This window comes from Acanthisitta chloris, unplaced genomic scaffold, assembly GCF_000695815.1.
Source record: "Acanthisitta chloris isolate BGI_N310 unplaced genomic scaffold, ASM69581v1 scaffold1598, whole genome shotgun sequence".
NCBI classification, from domain to species: domain Eukaryota; kingdom Metazoa; phylum Chordata; class Aves; order Passeriformes; family Acanthisittidae; genus Acanthisitta; species Acanthisitta chloris.
The window spans coordinates 132,850-155,080 of record NW_008685161.1 but is presented as its reverse complement, the minus strand read 5'-3'; the positions used below and the strand labels follow the sequence as shown (position 1 = coordinate 155,080).

The 22,231-nt window shown below is 37.4% G+C and overlaps 1 protein-coding gene across 1 annotated transcript in view; it reads left to right on the top strand.

Moving 5' to 3' along the window:
• DROSHA (drosha, ribonuclease type III) overlaps positions 1 to 22,231 on the top strand; it is a 67,025-nt gene that overhangs the window by 40,393 nt on the left and 4,401 nt on the right. Inside the window, exons 17-28 of the mRNA XM_009079616.1 lie at positions 546 to 684; positions 1,335 to 1,395; positions 3,292 to 3,351; positions 5,294 to 5,393; positions 8,095 to 8,197; positions 10,613 to 10,683; positions 11,621 to 11,665; positions 14,346 to 14,503; positions 15,272 to 15,377; positions 18,903 to 19,044; positions 20,004 to 20,086; positions 20,200 to 20,303. Of these exons, the coding sequence (XP_009077864.1) occupies positions 546 to 684; positions 1,335 to 1,395; positions 3,292 to 3,351; positions 5,294 to 5,393; positions 8,095 to 8,197; positions 10,613 to 10,683; positions 11,621 to 11,665; positions 14,346 to 14,503; positions 15,272 to 15,377; positions 18,903 to 19,044; positions 20,004 to 20,086; positions 20,200 to 20,303 (1,172 nt within the window). The remainder of the gene's footprint in view (positions 1 to 545; positions 685 to 1,334; positions 1,396 to 3,291; positions 3,352 to 5,293; positions 5,394 to 8,094; positions 8,198 to 10,612; positions 10,684 to 11,620; positions 11,666 to 14,345; positions 14,504 to 15,271; positions 15,378 to 18,902; positions 19,045 to 20,003; positions 20,087 to 20,199; positions 20,304 to 22,231) is intronic.

Below are 22,231 nucleotides of genomic sequence, written 5' to 3'. Positions count from 1 at the left end.
GAAAGAGTTCTGTGAATAATTGTGCCAGGATAACATACTTGTCTGTTGTTGGATTTGTTTGTTGGGTTTATTTTTAACTAGGAAAGTTTTATAGATATTTAAATAACATAAATGTGGGTGGTTGAGGAGCTTTATTATTTTCTCATATTTTTAATTTGAATATACTTCAGTGTTAGAGTGAATATATGTTTAATCAAATGTATTGAAATCAGGTCAGCAAAACTGGTAAGCAAAAGTCTTAGGGCAAATTTACAGTTCATGCTTTTTCTCTTCTAAACTAATTTTTCTTTATAGAAAAAAAGATGTTGAAAGTTAATTAGTAAAACTGATGATTGGGCATAAATGTTTCTTCTTTCTGACAACTGAAATAGTTCATTCTACATTTAAATTGCTGGAACCAAGCTACTGACTGACAACATCACTTTATAACCTTTCTTCAAACTGAAAAACAACAATTAGTAGCTACCAGTGTAAGATAATGTTTTTCTTTCCTTTCCAAAAATACATCTAAGATGTTATTTTATCCTGTATTTGTTACATTGTAGCTTGCCATGACTCATCCAAGCCATCACTTAAACTTCGGAATGAATCCGGATCATGCCAGAAATTCCTTATCCAACTGTGGAATTCGACAGCCTAAGTATGGAGATAGGAAAGTTCACCATATACACATGAGGAAAAAAGGTATGCTGTTACACCACTAACATTTTTCACTTACTTCACACTTAATCTGTAAGAAAACCATTATCATTTTGTTGGCCATTGTTCTTTTGAGAGACCCCTTCAGTGGAGGATTTCAGTGGTGAGATCTTTCTAAAAGACTGGATTTTGCAAATTAATCAAGTGAAGAACTGAGAAAAAGCAAGGGTAATAAATGGAAGGAGGTATTTTATTTGACTTTTGGCAAGTATTGTTTTCTTAATTTGTTGCTCAACATGGTGAGCAAACAGGAGGATATTTGGTAAAAATGTCATCTTAATGTGAACATTTGTGGTCTGTCTGCTGCAGAATATTCCTTACCCCTTGAAAGTATATTCAGTTGTAATGAATTAAATTGTTTATTGTTTATGTAATGTTTGGAATGTCTTTTTCATGCAAAGGTGGTATTTTTATCTGGCTCTCTATTGTATTTTTGCATTCAGTGTTGTAATGGGAGTGTGGTCAGTTAGGCAGAGAGCATCTGAAAGGATTATACTTGCTGTAATAAACCCTGTGAATAACAGGATGATCTTGTGTACAGCAATTACAAAGTAACATTTTGAGTAATTATTTTCTATGTGCATTCCAACTGAATAGTGGCTGTTTATTTAATAGTGTTTTGTTTATATTTCTAGGGATAAACACCCTGATAAATATTATGTCCCGTTTGGGACAGGATGATCCAGCTCCTTCCAGGTAATGAAAATAGTTGTTTGCAAGTAGGGAAGCTGTTGCAGAGGGAGATGTTTAATAGAAACAACCAACTTACTGTCAGCAACAGCTCTGGCAAATAGCTGAAATGAAAAGTCATTTTGAATTGACTTTTATATTATGAAGACGTGCTGAACCTCCATTAGCAGTGACATAGTAAATGTTTGGTCATGCCTGCAGAAAACTCCTGAGGAAGGTTTTAACAGATGATTTTTTCATTTTTGTTGATCCCTGAAACAAGGAGGACTAAAAGGCTACTTTTTTTGCTTTCTGCAGAATAAAAAATAAGATTTGTTGTTGCTATCATTGCTATAAATTGGATTCTCCATCATGTTTTCTCATAGTAGTACCTTTGTGGCATGGCACCTTGTTAACATGAGTGCGATATTGAACACAGGCTTTGCTGATTTACTGGTCCAATTTAAAGACGGATGCAAAAAACATGAATGTTGTAATGTAATAATCCTTAAATGACCACTAAGAATTCTGTGCAAATAAATGGTGTTTAAGATGTGGTTTAAAGCCACAGACACCACATTTAGCTAGTTGAATAAACAAAGCTCACAGGGCTAATACAAGAAACAGTTGCATGTGAAATCTACTAAATACATGAACTAGATGTCAGTGTATTTTCATTAACTAGTGCTGTAACTGGACATTTTAAGAGTCACTGGAAGCTTGGGAATAGAAGTTGAATTCTGCTTTAAGTTACTGTATTGTTCTTCAAATGCTGTTTCAGCTAGACTATGCCCTCTTGTTTTCAGGCTTATTTCAGCCCTCTAACGATAGCATGAGATAAGGCTGAATTGCATTAGTTTTTCCAAAATAACACACAAATATAAAGTGCCACTTCTGAGATCTACGTTTCCTGCTATGTTGCTACACAGAGCTGAGTTGTAGATTTGCACACAACGTTATTGTTTTACACAGCAGAGGTACTTGAATTCTTTCAGCCCATAACAAAGGCCTGCTATTTCAGAAATTGCACTAACTATATAATTGTTGGGGGAGTGCAAATTGCAATAAAAGCTGCCAAACACTTGAGAAGGATCTTCTATGTTAAAAAAAATTTAAAAATCCTGTGGCAATGGCCTTGATTCTGTTACAGTCGTGTGAAGTGGAAAGTGGTGCTTACAGGCTTGTATGTATAGAGCAGACATTTGTATATATTCCAAGACAAACTCACATTCTTTTTCAGCTGCTGTGTCCTGTTAGTCCTTTGTTATATAAGCAGGCAGAGAGCTTGAAGGAAATGAAACTTCATGCAAAACAAAGGCAAATCAGGAGCGGTGATAGAAGAAAAGGAAAACACGGGAAATAAAAGGTTCTACTCACTCAATGGCATCTTTGAATGCATCTTCTTGTACAGCCATTTTTTCTTTTGAGCTCAAAGGAAGTTACAGAAAACAAGGCATTTGAAGGTCCTGTGAGAAATGAAAATACTTACTCCCTTGTAGCTCTGCCATACCAAGGATCTTTTGCACAGTCATCTTGCCCTGCAGGTGCTGGCGTTAATTAGGTACAGCTCCCTACTTGCATGCACAAGGCTGAGCAGAGGCTGTTTGTTTCAATCACCTGATACCTGCTGATGGACAAAGAAACCCAGCCTCAGTGGCACTCAGCAGTACTGTTTCTCCATGTGCAGAGCTCTGACAATAGCTCAGAATGGAACATACAGAAATTTCAAAAGTGGTGGTGTTAGTCCTGAGTTTCACGATTCATGTAGTTGTTACTCTGTTTTGGAAAGGATTATAACCCAGAGAGTGGGGGAGGCCTCAAGAATGACTGTCATGACTGTGATTTGTTCTATTTTAATTCTATTGTGTAAATAACTGGCATATTTTACTTAGCTGATAGTAAACCTTAAAATGTCTTTTTCAGGATTAACCACAATGAACGTTTAGAATTTCTGGGAGATGCTGTGGTGGAGTTCTTAACGAGGTAAATGGGGAATTCTTCAACAGTTCTCACCTTTCTATGTTATTGTCATACTGTTGGGCTTATTAAGCTTTTCAGTGTCTGTTTTATGACTGTGTATGTTTGCAGTCCTGCCTGATATTTACACCTGCACATCTGCACACAACTCTTGAAAATTCCTTCAATGCTGATGATAAAGCAGGACAGATTACAAAATAAAAAGCTAGAGTTTCTGCTTCATGGGGTGCAGTTTTAAGTTGATGTGGGTTAGAGATTTTTTAGCTAGTGACTATTTGAACTTTGTACCCTTTTATAAAGGAAGAATATTTTTCTTAGCATGCATTTTGTTTCCAGGGGTTCTTTTTCTGTAGTTGCAAGGGTGAGGCATGTATTGGTGATACTGAATGTGTTCCAGTTCTTGTAGTTCCAGTTATTAGAGCTGTAGGTTCCATAGCATCTGTATATAAATAAAATAGTTGAGCACAAATGTAATTTATTTAGAAGTAATAAAAAACCCCTTATGGTTCAGCAAAATTTGCTCCAGTCCTGGTATTAGTATTCTGAAATCAGTCAACAGTGCAGGGATATTATCAGTTATCTCCATTGGCCTCTCTTACCTGAGTAGTAGAGGTAGTTTGCACAAAATAAAGATTACATTTTCAGCTGCTTATTTCTACTGTTTTTAGCAGAGGAGTAGTCTTGTTTACTATAAAGCTTCTCTAAAGTGTTTGTTATATGAACAACAAAACTGCTTTTATAGGTCTATTCTCTACCAGCCATTAGCTATGTGATATTATAAACTATTAGTCTGTAATGGTCTTGACTGCCCTTAAAACCCATGGCCTTTTGTCTCATACAACTGTACAGGCTGATAAGATGAAAGACTTGCTGATTAAAATGTCTTGCATTTTTCACTGTCATTGTTCATCAACCCTCAGTTCACTTTCTGAGCTAACTTTTGTCTCTATTCAGAAAAAAAAATGAGCTCCATTTTTGTTCAGCAGAGCATGTAAGCACCTATTTAAGTCTGATTTTTTTTTTTCTTCTACCTCTCTTCACTTCAGGTGTCTGCTTTTTGAATTATGATTCTTGATGAGATTGCCTCTAAATTTTATAGCAGTTTTTGTCCTTAAATAATCTTGCATCCATCTGCACTTTTCTTCCTGTGTACTGGGTTAATAGAACATTTTAATAATTATTGCCATACACTGCCTTAATTATGGGATCTTGTAAACCCTCTATGTATTACCTTTTTTTTGACATGGGTTAGATAGTTATATATGAAAGTATTCGGAATAATTTATTCATTACTTAGATCTTGATTGGATCACTGAATTACTTGTTTCTGTTTTATGAAGTATCTTACTTGCATGATGACAAATACCGTTAAAGGCTGTAGAAAGACTGTGATTTTTGCACTTTTCTTTTTTTCTGTGGTATTTAATGACCTCACACATTTGATAGATACAAGTTGTTGAGTTCTATTCTTTGTCTACATTAGCATCTGTTAAAGTAGTGTAAGAAACTTGTATAAACAGCCTGAATCAGCAGCATCACCTGAAAGCAATGCATACCTGCAGTGTGAGGAGTTTCTCAAGGCTGGGGGTTCCCTTATGCTTTATTCCTCAGGATCCTCTTGGTGTCAACCTTGCTGAACCCACTGCTGCTGACAGATGGAAACCTGAGGGGAGGGAACTGCAGATTGTGGCAGGCATTTAGAGATTATGTGCTGCCCAGTAGAGAAACAGCAGTCTTCCTCCCCTGCTGCCACTGCTATCCTGTCAGATAGGTTTGAGTGTTGTTTTAGTGTTTGTTTCTTCACCTTACTTCAAGCTGACTTTCCACCATTGGAAGGGACCTGTGTTACCAACTGGAATCTGAGGGAAAGGCACAGTTCTCTAGAGGTGTATGTGGTTCTTCTTTAACCAAATGCTGACAGCATCTGATTTGTTTTTTGTTTTGCTAGTGTCCACTTATACTACCTGTTTCCCACTCTGGAGGAAGGAGGATTAGCTACGTACCGCACTGCCATTGTACAGAACCAACACCTGGCCATGCTGGCTAAGGTAGAGTTTCATCTGTATTCAACACCTGTAGTAGAATACTGTTAGCATGTAGACTGCTTCTTGAGGGGTCTGCCTGCTTTGAACATCCGTTTCTGTGCTGTGTTTTGCGTGCAAGATTTGGGATATGGACACTCTTTTCAGTTTGAAAGTAGATTTTAAAGTAGGCCGTAGTGTTTTCTTGGAATCATGATTTTAGGAATACTAATTTTTACAGGCAGAAGGATAAAGTTTTAAGATACTTATGTTGAAGCTAAGTCTCTACCATTAATTGGCATAGGTAATGAAGCTGGTAGTAGAAATTCAGTGAAGGAAAAGAAACAAACTGGTTGTTCATAAGAGGATTTTCTGATAGAATATGTAGGGAGAATGTGGCAGCAGGTGGTAAAGAAAAAGGAGGAAAGTAATCATTTTATCTGCTCGGTAAACTGCGCAGTCATTTCCAGGTTCAATGTGAACTGTCAAAGAATATGTGAGAGTATTTTAGAGAAAAGTTTCATTGTCTCTTGGGAAAAATTCATGAGCCTCATAATTTTATTTCATTTTATTCTATGAATGACAGCTTTTTATATTTCTGTATGATACTGAGGCATGGTACTATGATATAGAAAGTCAATTAACTCTCTATTCATAGGTAAGTTATTATTCATTCTTGATTTTGTTAGCTTTTTTTTAAAAAAAAAATGTCGGAGGCTTCTGATGTAATTGATTAAGCTACACATGTGCACACCCATGTCCACTGAGTACTGCTGATAGTTTTCAAGTTGCTGTTTTAATCTTCCATGTCTGTAATCACACAGTAGCTTAAGCATATCCAATCTTGAGATTTTGGTAAAAAAACTCCATGATTTCTAAGATGTCATTATTTTGCACTGCTCTTAGGAGAGGCATAGGGTAGAGGCTGAACAGAATCATTTTCCTCCTAAGTTTTCTTTAGAGATTTAGGTATGCATGAATTGATCGAAATGTTTAAAATCAGGATTTTGTGTACAAATATGGTATTGAACTGCCCGATGTCTGAATTCCTGACACTATTTTTAAGCGTGTGTCAGGAAAGCTCATATGTTCTTAAAGTCTGTTTATCATGTATTGATCACTGTTGATATTTTGTATTGCAGAATTTTTAACTGTATTTATATTAGATACAACTGTAAATATTAGATATATGTAAATTTCCAAGTTACTCTTGGTTCCTCTCGTGTTTTATATGATGTTCCTAGTTTCATCCCCTTTAATTAGCCCTGCAGTGTCATGTTGCCTTCAGTTTACTTACTCAATATAGTTCTCAGCTCCTCAACTTCTCTTGAACTTATGGAATACTATTTTAATTGAGGAACAAACGATGAATTTTCTGTAGCTTTTAAGGGACATCATAGCATAAATTTTAAAAATAATCTGAAATGTCGCGTGTTCAGAAAGTGAGAAGCAAAACCATAGGCAAAAATCTGAATGCAAAAATCTGAGAATAGATGTAAGCCATCAGTGGTGGGGGAGACACACCAACACACAAACACCACCTGTCAGCACGAACAAGTGATAAAAGAAGTTTAAGTTTCACGTAAGCCAATTAATATTCTACTCTTATGTTGGCTCTGAGTGCTCACCATGCATTATAAAGTGTGATGGAACATCGTAAGTGGTAATTCCATGTGTTCTGGAGCAGTGAATAGGCTGTCATTCACTGAAAATGGAAAACTCCTTTTTTCCAATTGAAACACATCCAAACCATGAGCCTCAAACAACTTAATTCCTAGCTTTACCTCCTAAATATACTCCAGGAGAATGAGAAATTAATGAGAAATTAATGAGAAATTAATCAGTAGAAACTAAGACCCGGTTCAGAAGAACCTATTCTCATACAAACTTTGCAAGAGGCGCAAATCTCTTCTTTTAAAATCCCCAAATGGTTTTGTGTCATAAAAGATGAATATTTAAAGAGAATCTAGTAGCTCTTGCCTGCATTTCTATAGCAGAATTATCATATATTATATAAGATATCTGACTCACTACCTGCAGTTCTGAGTGGCAAGCAGAAGTATGGTGCAGGTGATAGATGAATGTTAATGATGCACATTTGAAAGGAAGAAGGAAGCTAGATGGCACTGCAGATTAAAATATCAACCTTCTGCTTGCAGTGCCCAGAGGTTCTTGTTACTACCACCTGTTGATGGTCGAAGAGGAAAAAGCCAGCTGTTCAATGGATTGTGTCTACCAGAGTTCCTGTTCCTCACTGTTCTACTCTAACTTCTTGTAGACAAAATCTTTTCCTCCGTGTTAACTCCCCTCCTTTTGAATGTCCCTTTGGCATTTCTGAGGGCTAATCATGTGAGGGCAAACTATCAGCAAGAAACACGGCACATTGCATCCAGATGGTATCAGGCTATTTTTCTGTTACGCCCTCAGCCCTTCTCTTGAACTCATTCCTAAGACATTCTAGCAACATGTTGTGATCTGGATTCCTTTGACAGTTTGGTTTGATAATACCTAGTTTTTCCATGGTATCACACTGTAGTTGCTTACCTCTTTTAAACAAATAGGAAGTTTTCTAATTTTAGCCTGTGTCTGAACTGAAATTATGGAGAAAATCTTCGTGGTTCTTTCAAACCTAGTTGCTGCATGATAGCAGTGTAACTGAACTCTAGTGACTAGATTGGTACCCTTGTACTTCTAAAACTGGTTTTAACTCTTTCCACATATTCTGCAGAAGCTGGAACTAGAACGATTTATGCTTTATGCTCATGGACCAGACCTTTGCAGGGAATCAGACCTCCGCCATGCCATGGCCAACTGCTTTGAAGCCCTAATAGGTAAAGTGTTTCTATTTGTGCGTGCAGACTGTTATGTTTTATATATGTCTACATGCCGTGTTGACTGTGATGGAGATGTGGGTCTGTTGAGTAGTGTTAGTATGATTTAGATGACAGTAAAGCTTCTTACATTTTTTTCTCTTCCCATCTCCCTCACGTGTGCCACGTGTATAACATAGTGTGCAGTATTGTAAAGAAAAACCTCATCTTCCGTGTCCTGCCTCCCACACACTAGAGATGCAACTGTTTCACACCGTTATGGCACAGCACTTCTATCCATCACAGCAGAACTCCAACTCTCATGTGCAGCTGTGGCCTGCCACCTGCTCCCTGTCTGGGGGGAGCAATTCAGTCACCGTGGTCTGTCGGGAAAAGGGCAGGTTCACTGCTTCCAATAGTACTTGAACAGACCCACAACCTCAGCCCTGAATTTTAAACTGCAGCATGCTTTCTGAATGCTCCAGACACTCCCAGACAAGTCACCAGCCTACTACCTCTGTGCCCTGCTAGCCTTCTGTGAATTAAACGTGACATTTGCCAAGTAAATATTTTTTCATCTTTGCCTTTTCCTTACAAGTAAAAAGCATGGCAGTATGCCATGGCAGGAGTAATAAAATTACCAAAACCCTGTAGTTGAGGGTGAAGGAGAGTTGTGTCAAAATGGCTTTTGGGCACTAAGATGCTGATTAGTGACTGATGCTAGATTGATGTTGGAAAAGAAATCAGGACCTGACCACAGTTGCCAAATAAACAAGCAGTAAGGCAGTAATCTCATCAGTTGCATCTACACAAACTCTATTTTAAATAGTGTATTTTTATAAACCTTTCCTTGTTTGAGTAAACAAAGCAAGCTGAAGTCCACTGGTTTGACTTCATCCAAATGTACCGTACAGGATATTAACTATGGGAATGGTTTAGTCCTGACCCAGGCCTTTACATACTACACAAGCTCCTAAAGCATTTTGTCCTGCTTTGAAAAATAGATCACAGTTGGCTTAGATGTCAACAGTTCTGTGCATTCTGCCTTGGGCCAGATTGCATTTCCTCTTATCAAGAAATAAGAGATTTCTTTTTAACTCTATTTTGCTTTCCATGAATGCTTTGATCTTTAATTTAAAAATAAAAACTAAACAGAAGAGGAACACTAGATATATATCTGTGGCTTTGCTCATAGACTTCAGCTTGTCTAGGATGTAATGATGAGAACTATTTGGCAAGCACTGAGATTTGCTGAGAGAACAGGCTTGCTGTTTAACCGTCAATCCAAAGTTGTTCAGAAAGTTAATTGAGCAATAAGATTTTGTCAGGGCCATAGCTAAAATCTGGGAGCTTGTTAAGAAGCTGCAAAAGTATATGTGGGGTCTGAAGATCCTACTTGAGAGTCTTTTACAAAATATAGACCAAAAGTTATAGGCAAGCTGCCTAGGATGTGTTTGAAATTCTGTGCTCTCATAATACAGCTCTGCAAGGTTGTCTTATAAACCCCTAAACTGTTCTCCAGAATGTGCAAGGAAAGTAGTTGACCTAGTAAGGAATTAAAAGGAAAGAGGGAGAGAAAGGCACAGCAAGGCTAATTGTGTTCTTCCTGTGTGTGGGAACATGGACTCCCTTTCTCTGTGTTCTTGAGATAGTGTGTATTCTATTTGCTTTTATGCAGATGAGCTTACAAGAACTAGTTTGAGATTTTCAGAAGCCCTCCTGTAAAGAGGAGGGCTTCTGAAAGGATAAAATGTTGATACTGACTTCATGAAGTGCCTGTGCAGATACAGAGTGTAAAGAGTACAAAATATTGTGTGCTAGCACAAGGTTTGCAGAGCTTGTTAGCGAGGGTCATGTGGAAAGGGCTAGTGAGGGCTATATGTGAAGTTTTGATAAAAAGAAAATAAAAAAAATACCATAGTCTCCTGCAACTGAGAGATGCAGAGGTGTAGTTTCCAGTTCAACCAATGCATTATTGTGGGACTGGGAAGACTGAATAGTCTTGACACATCGTTTATATGCAGAATATAGTGTTGTTGGAAGTCCCGAATAAGTGGCAATTATTTACTAGCTATTGAAATGTATTTCATGAGTTTCCTTATTTACATATAAGGTAGAGTTAGCTGATTATTGGAAAATACTTTTAGAAATGTATTGCCTCTAAGTAAGTTTGTTTAAACTTTGTTTGGATGTATCATTTTCTGTCACTGATATAATTATTTCAGGTTTTTCTATTCACTTTATGACCATTGATTTATGTTGGCATTTAACATGCTTTAAACTTCTCCAAAAATAGGTTTTGCTACAGAAAGCGTACTTCTAAAAAATAAATGTATTGGAGATGAAGAAGGCAAATATCTTTGAGTTTCCTATGCTTAGTAATTTTCGAAGTACTAATGCATTATTGACATTTGACATATTGGTCCCCTCATGTAGGAGCTGTTTATCTAGAGGGGAGCCTAGAAGAAGCAAAACAATTATTTGGACGTTTGCTCTTCAATGAAAAGGTATTTATGTAATTATGTGATTTGATTTCTTGTCCATTGTTTTGCTTGAGGATCACAAATGAACAGTGATATTGCATCTGTTGTACATAGTTCCTGGAAATTGAATATAGCATAATGTGTTTAGGACAGTAAACTGTACTGGTTCAGGCAAAAAAAAAAAAAAAGATAGTGTTTCCTCAGGTGTGCTGTAGGTTGGGTTGGCTTAGGTAGGGAAGCAACTATTCCTGTTTCATCAGGTGTCTTCTCACCCCTAAAAACTTTAAACATGTTTGGGAAAGCAATGGAGGGTGTTTCATCCAGTGTTTCCCCAATTGCATAATTAGTCTGATCCATTCTTGCATACTGTATCTTAGATCACTGATAGCTGGAATCTATCCTGTGTAACGGCTAAGGAAGATACGTACTGCTGGGACAACACATGCGGCAGTGGGGAGGGAATGAATTATACAGTACTTTCCTTCCTCTGAGTCTGTGAAGTGACAAAGCTTATTAGAAATAAAAGTATTTTGAAGCCTATTGTAAGTCGGTGTTTATTTGCTGCTCAGTGTCTGTAGTGAAGGAAGCCTATATGAAATAGAAGAAAATAAGTGGGTTTTTTCAGTCCTTGCCTTTGGTGAAGTCAAACTTGCTACTGAGGAGTACTTGCAAATAAAGTTGGTCCTGAGGCTTAAACAAATCTTTTTCTTCCTTTAACCACTTTTTATTTGGTTCAAGGATTTTTCCACCTCTTTGACACAAGCTAATTGGGAGAACTACGGGCAGTTTGAACAGCAAATACACGATTTTAAAAATTAGTTTGCCAGCACTATTGAATTTGCAATAAGCAGAGTCAGCATCTGAAATAGTTCAGTATTTCAAGTAATGACATTTTATTTAGTACTGTGGAATTTGTTAAATGGCTCCCTTGAGCATTAAAGGCATCTCTCAATGTTTGCAGGACCTGCGGGATGTATGGCTTAATTATCCACTACACCCACTCCAAGTAAGTGCATCGCATTCTCTAATAAATTTCATAGCTCTGTTTTATTTTCAAGGATGTTTTTCCATAGGTTTCCATTGTAATGACATCTCAGAAATTGTTCTAAAAAGTAGCCAATGGAACATATATATATATTTGCCTTCTCTGAGGATTAATCATTCACCTTTCCTTGGCTCATGTTTGTTATATAACTGTGCTTATACAATAAATCTAGAGAGAGGTAACGTTTTGGCAGTTTCTTGTTCATCTACTCTAAGTTGGGGGAAAAGGGTGCAAAACCAGTCTATCTACATATTTTCTTCACTTGAAATTAGGACTGAAACCCTAATAGAAAGGCACATTAATTAAATAATGCAAGGGTTTTGATTTGATTCTGATTTGATTTTTATTGTATGTATGTGAGTACACAATGATAGCATGGTTGTTTTGGTGATTCCAGTAGCTTAAGCACTAAAATTATGAAGGTGACTGAAGGCTAAATTATCCTCCATGTATTGAAGGATACAAGTACACAAGCTGTCAGTTTGTGAGACTGGAATTTGGGAGAATGGTTTCCCAGTCCATTCTTCTTGACTGAATCCTGGGGCAAACCTAGAGCATGTTGCAGAGCCTCTCTTCACTGTAGCTCCTTGTCTTCACAGCAAACAGGAGTGTGCAGGGATGCTGCAAGAACAGCAGTGGGTACATAGCCAAAGTCTTCAGCAACAAATCAGTGCACATGAGGAATTTTTACCACCACATCTCTCTGAGTATAAATAGAAAAGACTCCTATCTTCTTTATGGGAAGATAAACTTCTGAAATTCAGCACCAGCTATCCTGCATGGTGGCACAAGCCCCCGAGAAGATTCTTCTTATTCTGAATTTCTTTCTTTTTTCTTAATTTTTTTTAACCTTTTTGTCTCTGCTTTCGCAAAGAAGGCTTAGACTCAGCTTAGAGATTGGAGACAGTCAGTATATGCAGCCTATAATTTCTTGCAACTACCTTAACCTGTGAGATGAAAATTTATTTTCTTCCATGTCCAAAAAATCATACTCTAGGTTTTGCCAGCAGGTGAAACACAGGCTGCTCAGGTTGGCCTTTGGGCACAGCTAGCTTGAAAAATGTCATTTTAAAAATTATTAAAAGTCAGTGTAACAATATGCCAAATGAGATTCTGATTATCTTACCCAGAGCTTTTTTTTCTTACACAGAACTGAAGGTCTGTAACTGTTATTTGGCAGTAGCCAAGTCTGTAGAAATGGTGATGAAAAAATAATTAGTGGTCACTTGGATAAATATGGTCTCTTTAGAAAGAGTCAACATGTAAAGACAGTCTTGCCTCACAAATGAATAGGAGATTTTAGAAGAGACAAAAAAGCATGTGATAAAGCAGATGATACTGTCTGCTGAGTTTCCTGAGAGGCTGTTAGAAAGACACTCAGGAAAGGCTTTTAAAAAAAGCAATAAAAAAAAGAAAAGCAACCCCAGTGGATACTGTCAGTCCTTACAAGATTTAAAGGAATGGCTGAAACATGGGAAACGGAGAACAGGAGTGCAATGACCACGTCTTACAAGGGATGGAGATCACTGGCAGACTTCCCTAGGGATCCTTTCTGAAGTACAGGCTGTTCGCATCGACAGCTTAGGGAAGAGGATGAGCAGTGAGGTGGCAGTTGGTTGACAATACCAAATTATTCAGGGTAGCAGGGGCAACAGCAGACTGAAGAACTGTAGTCTAATTGAGAGAATGCAAGAGTGACTAACTATGAAGTAAAAAAGCAGATGAAGTTCTGTGTAGATAAGTATAAAGGGCTGTGCATGAGGAAGCAAAAAGCAGTCTCAGTTCCACATGCAGCTGAACTCCAAGTGTGGGATTCTGCTGTCAGAGTATGTAGTTCTATGAAAATGTGAGCCGAAAGCTCAGTGGTTAAGAAAAAAGACAAATTGATGTAATCAATTAATAAAAAAGGGGCAGACAACATATCAGAAACTATCTTAATCCCACTTTAGAAAGCTGTGACTATTCTTACTTCTGTTTTAGGCATCCTTTTCTGGATGATTCCTACTCTAAAGCATTACTGTACAAAAGAGATACCCAAAGTGGCTGGAGGAAATGCTTAAGCCATTTCCCAGCTCCACAGAGGCATTTAACAGTGTCACTACATGAAGGACATCAGACAAGAAACTGATAAGAAAAGATACTGGCCCAGAGCGACAATTTTAATTTTCTAGTGTTATTGTGCCCTTTTGAATTTCATATACAAAATGTTTATTCTTGATTTTTGATACTGAGGGAAAGTGGAAGAAATTGATTTGGGTTTTGTCTCATCTTGGCATGCTGTCAGTCTGCCAGACCTATGTTAATAATTTTTTACTCTTGCTCAGTTGCAAGCAGTGTGATACTGTTAGAAAATGCAGACGCATACAGTTATACATGTTTTGTGAAAATAAGTATCCCATGCTATCCACATATAGAGACATGTAAGTGATGTGTTTAAATGCCTCAACTGGTAAAAATGCATCAGAGTTCACATCTTTGAGTGATAATTTTCCTAGACCAAAAGGCACAGGAAACTTGGTTTTCTCAGTTCAACTTGTTCACTGTATTATTTGCCCTTGATTTACAGAGGGCTTGCTTTTCTCTGAAGAGCTCTGCAACAGTGTCAGTTTGTCACTATATTTGCACTTCATTCTACTTGCAGCTGCAGGAGTCCAATACTGACAGACAACTCATTGAGACCTCTCCAGTTCTTCAAAAGCTTACGGAGTTTGAGGAGGCAATTGGAGTCATCTTTACTCACGTTCGGCTTCTAGCACGTGCATTCACTCTGAGGACAGTAGGCTTTAACCATCTGACTCTGTGAGTACATAGCAAGAGTCCTCATGTAGCTCTGTTGGCCCTTCTGTTAGAGCATCCCAGATTGCCTTATTTGCAAACTACATTATATCTGTTTTCCAAAAGAAAATAAAGCATCTATGTTCACAAGCTGGCCTGGTTCTACCTTAGGAAAGACTATAGCAGACATTGGACACCCATCCCAGTGTTTATTCTGAGCTTTCTGCATCACTGGTATTTGCATATCACTCCTGAGACAGTACCAAAACATACTTGGGGTTACATTTGGGCAGAGGAAAGAAGTAAAATCATGCACTTTGGTCCAAGGGCAGCCCTTGTGTTCTGTTTCATGCAGAGCTACCAGGTCCTGTTTGCAAGCAAACAGAGCCATCAGTGATTATTCCTTCCAGGATCTTTTCTGAGTTTAAACCCTGATCCTTTTCTTCCTTGTGAATGGACAGACCCTTTTCTCTATTGAAGTTTTTAGGCCTTATCCCATTACAAATTTGATGTCCACTGCTCTTCTCCTTCAGTTACATCTGTGATCTAATAGTTCTGTTTATATGTAACTATCCCAATTAGCTTTCTGCCTGAAAGTTGGTGTTAGAACAGTAATGAACTCTGTTTTCATCTCACCTGATTAACACTGGAAAATTGTCTTAAATGTGTTTGGAAATGAGCAAGGCTCACTTTCAGATCACTCTTTATTTTAATTTGTGTGTGCATGCTGGTTTTGGTTTTTTCCTCCCTGAGTGCTTATTGATTTTGCTGCATTGATGTCTCATTTTTCAGAGGCCACAACCAGAGGATGGAATTCCTGGGTGACTCCATAATGCAGCTGGTAGCCACAGAGTATTTATTCATACATTTCCCCGATCATCATGAAGGGCACTTAACGGTGAGACTGCCATCAATCATGCTCTCCGTAAGAGCAAGAGTGGGATGGAGACTGAAATTATGGGAACAGCTAGTGAATTATTCTGGGTTTGATTAATAAAAGAAGCCTCAGCAACCACTGCTCTTAATAAGGCTTTGTTAATTTTAAGTCATGAGCACTGCAATGAATAGGAAATGGTGATTTACAAGCTCAGTGCAATAATTTCTGTTCGGTCTGTGATATGGATCAATAATTTTAAGGATGTCAGTGATGAAATTGGGAGATAAGACTTGTTCTTGTTTAGAGATGGGTGTCTTAAACCATTTATTTAAATAGATGTATCACATGACTTTTTACGTGACTGATTTTTTTATTCGTGACTTCTAGTCTGTTGATTCTGGATAGAAAGTTTTTACAATCTATTTTAGTCTGGTTTTCCTGTTGTCTTCAATCCAGAGCTCCTGTGATAGCTTTTGAATTTAATTTTGCTATCATCATAGTCATCTGTTGTTGATTACTGTAGCCTTTCATCCCCTCTTATCTTGGCTCTGAACAGCCTGGTTTGGAGATCATTTGACAATTTGCAGTGCTTTAAGCATAGTGTGGCAGTGCATATATATAGCAGCTGGACAGGTGTGACTTTGTGAGTAAGAAATTTTCTTGGACTTCCTAAATTTTTTCATAGTTTTCAAGTCTTGACAAGAACAAAAACGCAGTACATGTATCAGGAATGTGAATCAAGGTTTCTAGTTAAAATCAGGAATTAGCACTGTAGTTTTTTAGCTGCTCAGTGTGGTTTCCTCAGATCAATAGAGGGATGGCAGTGCTAAGTCTCTAGCAGGCAATGTGTTATCAAGAATATGATTCTTGGATCTTTTGGGCTAAAGCTGTTTACAATAAAGAAAGTAAATACTCTGACTAAAAGTAATTATAATTTTTCTTCGCCACTTCTTAAGTTTCAGTTACATTTGTATGGATTCTTCTACACCATTCAGGAGGCAGAGGTTAAAAAGCCTGGTGGGGTTTTTTGCTTTGTAGGTGACTTCTAAGAATGTAGGCATCAGTGCTGTTATAGCAAGATAAATCTTTCAAGAACTGTTTGGCCAGAAGGACATGAAGTGTTGCTATTAATGGGTGTAAATATTCAGAAAAAATGGTCAGAATGTCTCTATGTTGCTTAATTTAATGATTAGTGAGTTGGCAAATACAAATTGCATGGTTCAAGTTTGTAGGCAAAACTGCAAAGAGTGGAATGGATGCTGAAAGCACATAAAGATATGGAGAAGTAGGCAATGCCTAGAATAGAATTTGGACTCTGGGGATGCTCATGTGGAGGAATGGAAATTTGTCTTAAAATGTTTTTAAATTTGAGGACAAATGAAATGAAACAGGAGGACTGGTAATGTGTGAAGAGAAACAGCATATGTGAGCTTTTCTCCTGTCACCTGGGAGCATACTTAAATTTGAAGTAATACTGAAACATCAGCTGAATGGTGTCTGGTGTGTTGAGGGCAATTTTGATCAAGGATGGGAAGATTCCACTTGGCTGGCAATACAATGGCTTCCCAGTATGGAGTGATGACTTGTGGAGACATGTCTGTAAGTTAACTGTATTTAAAAATAGGAAAGGAGAACATGGCCTTATCTACATGCTTGGAGATAACCAAGTAATGTGCTGAAGGGCAAGCTGAAATTTTGTTGGGTGTTGGAAGATACAGCTCCTCCAGTACTGGCTTATGGGTACATTCTTTTGGTACAGTCATGGGTAGTAGTATGCTGGTAGTAGTAGTGTGAAGATGGAAAAATTTACAAAAATTGCTTTGTAATTAGAGTTGAGCTCCAGTTGAGCATCTGTCACATGTTTCATCATCTGCAGTGATATATGTTATGTGTTGCCAGAGTGGAGACTAGCTCTAAAAAAGCTGATGGAGAAGCACAGGTACTGTGTCTTCTCTGTATCATTAAGGGGAATGGAGTTTCTTGCTAGATCACACTGGTAGAGGAGAAATTCTAATACAGAGCAAGTTGATAACCACAGTGCTAAAAGGATAGCTGGAATTTTTCTTTCATCTCTAATACACTGTGTAGTGTATATGTTGCTCTTTGTTTTATGATACTACTAATCATGATTACAGATCCCATCAAAATAAGCACTCTGCAAGCATAACAAAAGAGATCCTTCTTCTACCATTACAAGAAACAGATTTTCGTCATGGGACACTGCACTTCTGTCTCGTAGATTGCATATCATACTTAGGATACTGTTGGGGAAAGTATTCTTTATTTGTCTTACAAACATGAAAGGGGATAATCTTGGAAAGGAGCAAGTAGAAAATTAAGTTTAAGCAGAGATTAGGGAGGCAGGTAATAATCCCATCTGTGGTCTGCCTAGTTTATGAAGATCAAGTTGTGCGTATCTGCTTCATACATCATTGCCAAATAAATTATGAACATACTGTTCTTTATTTATCTGTTGTGAGAGATGAAGTATCAAGTGCAGCAAATAAATCTTGATTTTTCATAAGCTCAGCTGACATGCTGGAGCCAGGTAGCATATAACTTGGATCTAATAAGCTGAGCAAATGTAATACGGAAGACAAAGAGAGAAAAAATATGTATGCAGCATCTCAATGCTAGATTATACATAAGCAGTGGAAAAGAGAGATGTTCTTCCCACCTATAATATCTCTAATGTCTTAGATTAATGCTGTTTCTTTTAAAAGTAAAGTAAGCAAACAGGAAAAAAACTCACTAGGTGTTCAGAAAAATGTGTGAAACCCTAAAATTCCAAAATACTCTATTAAACTGTATGGGATTATATCTTTGGCAAAGCCCTAAGAAATCTGCCTAGAGCCAAGGTTAAGTGTTTTGGGGAACTCTGCTGGAGAACAAGGTGTTCTTAAGATTCTCATACACTGAAAATGTTAGAGGCAGATCCTTGTCAAGGATGCATTGGCTCAGCTGCACTGCCTTCAGGTAGAGCAAACAGTACATCCAGGCTGTCCAACTATGCTTTTTCTTTTCTGCCCAAAGGAATGGAGTGACTTCCTCATCTGCTCATTCAAAAACACTGGACTGCCTTGCTTTAGTGTGCATTTGCTTTATTACTACTTATTTATTTCTTATTTGGTGGACACTGGGGACTGCTCCATGTGGAAAAAATGTATATGCATATAGTAATAGGATATATTCATGATAGTAATCGTCTGGAAAACTGCAGAGTAACTGAAAAAGTAAAAGACTCATGAAGAGATGATATATAATTGCTCACAAATAAGTGTTTTTAAATGTAAGACATATCTACAGAAGTAATGTGTCCATAGAATAATTAAAGATTGGTGTAAAGATTTGAAACAGAAGGAAAAATCAGCAGTAGAAAGAATGAGTGTGTGTTTATATGAATCACTTGAGGTGTCCTGAAACAAACTGTCAATAAACTCTGAGAGAAGAAGCTACAAGGATAAAAGTAACTTTTGCTCCCCAGCTCTCCCTACCTTTTGAAGTTTGCTATTTGTTACCATTCAATGGAACTTCTTTCTGTTGCAGCTGTTGAGAAGTTCTTTGGTGAACAACAGGACACAGGCCAAGGTGGCAGAAGAGCTGGGTATGCAAGAATTTGCCATCACTAATGACAAGACAAAAAGACCTGTAACTCTTCGAACTAAGACTTTGGCTGATCTCTTGGAATGTGAGTTAATTTGGTTGTAACAACTTAGTACTTAGTGACTTCCTTTTCCTTGGGGCTTGTTTAAGAAAGCCATTAGAAAACCCCCAAATCACTATAAAAAATGTATGTTCAGGTTTTCAAATAAATTATGCCTATACCTCTGAAAGCTAGATTTTTGAACACTTGCCTAGACTTTTGATGTCTGTATGAAAGCATGAAAGAGGCATAATTGCAGACACAAAGTTGACAGCTTAGAAATGGAGGGGTCATGATTTACCAGGTCAAAAGCATGTCTCAAAAGTTAAAGCTTGTAATCTGAGTTGAGCTATTTAACAGCAGTTTCAGTGTTTAATTACTATGTTATTGTCACTGTTGGAAGATAAAGTAGCTCCTTCAGCAAGTGATTACTTCTGTGGTTCATTTGTCTGCATTTTAGGAGGTTTTAAGATGGTCCTTCCACAAGAGGGAAGGCTATGTGGAAATTATTTTTAGTCCATTTGTGGAAGTTTGTTCTGTCTTCTTTCCAAACAAAGTGGAAAATGATAAATATTTTGCAAAGAAAGTTAATCCATATCTTGTATATTTTGATGTATTTTGTGAGCCATTCAGACCACTTGGGTTTTCCCAAATCCTCTAAGCAAATGAAAATAGCACACAAACAGGAGTGATTTATATCTAGATCTTTTTATGGTACCCAGTAGTGATTTATTTGTAAGTTTCCATGGTCTGCTGGTTAAAATGTGAGATTAGGAGCTGAGTGCTCTTTCTAGCACTTTAAATGACTGTGTGGATTTGGGTAAAGCACTTAATCTCTTGGTCAACTTGATTTTTCCTGAGTATGCAGGATAATACCCTCATCAGATCACTGCTCTGAAACATAATTGAATATGGCTTTAGAGTACTCACAGATACTTGTTTCTAAAAGTGCGAGCCATTAATGTTCTCCTGGGATGAATGACAGTACCTTTTTTTTCCCCCAGCCTTTATTGCTGCCCTGTACATTGATAAAGATTTGGAATATGTGCACACTTTCATGAATGTATGTTTTTTTCCACGGCTGAAGGTAAGATCAGTCAGGTTCCTACTTTCCTGCCACTATCTTTTAACACATTATTGCATTCGAGACTCTTACCACAGTCTCTGAATAATAAAAGCTTCTTTGTGAACTTGTTACAGGAGTTTATTTTAAATCAAGATTGGAATGATCCTAAGTCTCAGCTTCAGCAGTGCTGCCTGACTCTCAGGACAGAAGGAAAAGAGCCAGACATTCCTCTTTACAAGTAAGAACAGACATGGATGCAGGCTAATTATAAGTCTTTTTGCATATGGAGGAAGATGTGGTCAGTCACCCTACATTTTTCCCATAGTTTTGGTTTTTCTAGTTATCCAGGCCCTCCAGTCTCTCTTTGTTTGAAGATGGAAAACGTTGAACCAATGTTTTCCAAGCTTTAGGTGTTCTAAGCCATTACAAGGAGGAATTAGTAAGCATTTTACCTTGTACAGTTGTAAGGGAAAAATACAATTTTTTTTGTTGAAATGAAGTATTTAATTGGCATTATTTTATATTTGTTTTTCTTTTAATGTAAGGAATGGCAGTATTAAATGAAATGAATGGAACAAATGGCTTGTTTTGAGATGAGGTCAAAGTATCTCCATTCTGTTCTTGGTAATACCGTGAAGTTTCTCTACATTGTTGTACAAATGTAATAATGCCTTGTCTTACACATCTTGATTGTAGGCACTGTTTCTAATCCACAGAGTCAGGCACTGAAGAGCAACATAAGTTTTGGACATTTTTGCTTTGCAATTCAGCCCACATATGTTCTGTTCAGTCATAAAGAGCTCAGGGCAGTGAAACTTTTAGCTTGTACACCTCAGTTAAGATACCTGAAGCTGAATGGGATGAATCTCCCTTCTCTCTTTCAGTTGTAAAACAGTTTAATAGCTGCTTCAAAGAGACAGTAATAAACCTAAGATTGCATATTGCATCCATATCTATTCAATTACTGTAGGAATGGGTGCAATGTTAGCCCCCAAACGAAGAGGTAATATGAAAATTCAAGGCTTATGTGGTTGGGATTATTATATCAAAATGACATGAAGAATGAAGTCTTAAGTGCATTTATCACATGTACTGGAGTAAGGTTTTCAGTGCAAGGTGGCAGTTCAGATATAGTGACAACCAGTGCCCTTCAGAAGTGCCATCACTTCAACACTGCAACTTGTGCTCTGCAAATCTGACTCCTTGGTGTCTCTGTATGAGGGTTCACGGCTTTGCCTTGAGTGAGGGAGATGAATGCAAAAAAACCAATTCCCAATTCTTGTGAAAACCACTGAGTATCAAGTACCAGATATTTGTTTTGTTTTGCTGTGATGATAAATTGATTTTTATAGTGCAGCTTAGATCTAGTAATATGCTGTTATCTTCCTATTATCTTGTTAAATTCCTTTTTCTTGGGGTTATCACTTTCACTGCAGTCAATACTATTGCTTTTAAATTTGGGGTGGGTTTTATTTGCTCTTGTCACAGTGCATGGAGATAGAGTACTGTAGTTAGATACTTTAAAAATTGATGTGAAATTTGTGCTCCTTCTAAAAAGACACGAAGTAGTGGACAGAACTCGAACTGACAGTGGGGAGAGATTTGGGACAGCAGGAAGAAGCAGCGAAAGAAGCAATTCATTGCATGTCTAGGGAATTATCTTTTCCCCTTTGTTGATGCATATCCTAGACTTCAGCTCAAATGGAAAGTTTGTTTTGTGACAAACTAACTTTTCTAAGTTTGACGGAAAGTTTCTTTGTATTGTGATAATTCAGTGTGTAAAGAGCTACCATGACCAATATAAAATCCTTATAAAACCTTACAAACTGCAGAACTCTGTGCACTAAAATTTTAGTCCCTCATTCATATTGGTGTGTTTATTTGCAATTGCACAGGTAATTTATGACTTTATTACAAGTGTTTTCACAGTGTTTAAGCACTTCATCTTATAGTTTGCATTTTTACTTATAGGTTAAATAGAGTTTTAATTTTAATATGGTGCTCCCGAGTGAACCTGGAGGAATAAATGTGATCAAAATAAAACGCCATACTGGTAATCTCTGGGTTTATGTGATCTACACAGGCATCCTTCAACCCTTCCTCTACATTTTGCACTAATTGCACTATATGTATTGACCAGACTGAAAGCTTGGTGATGTATGTGCC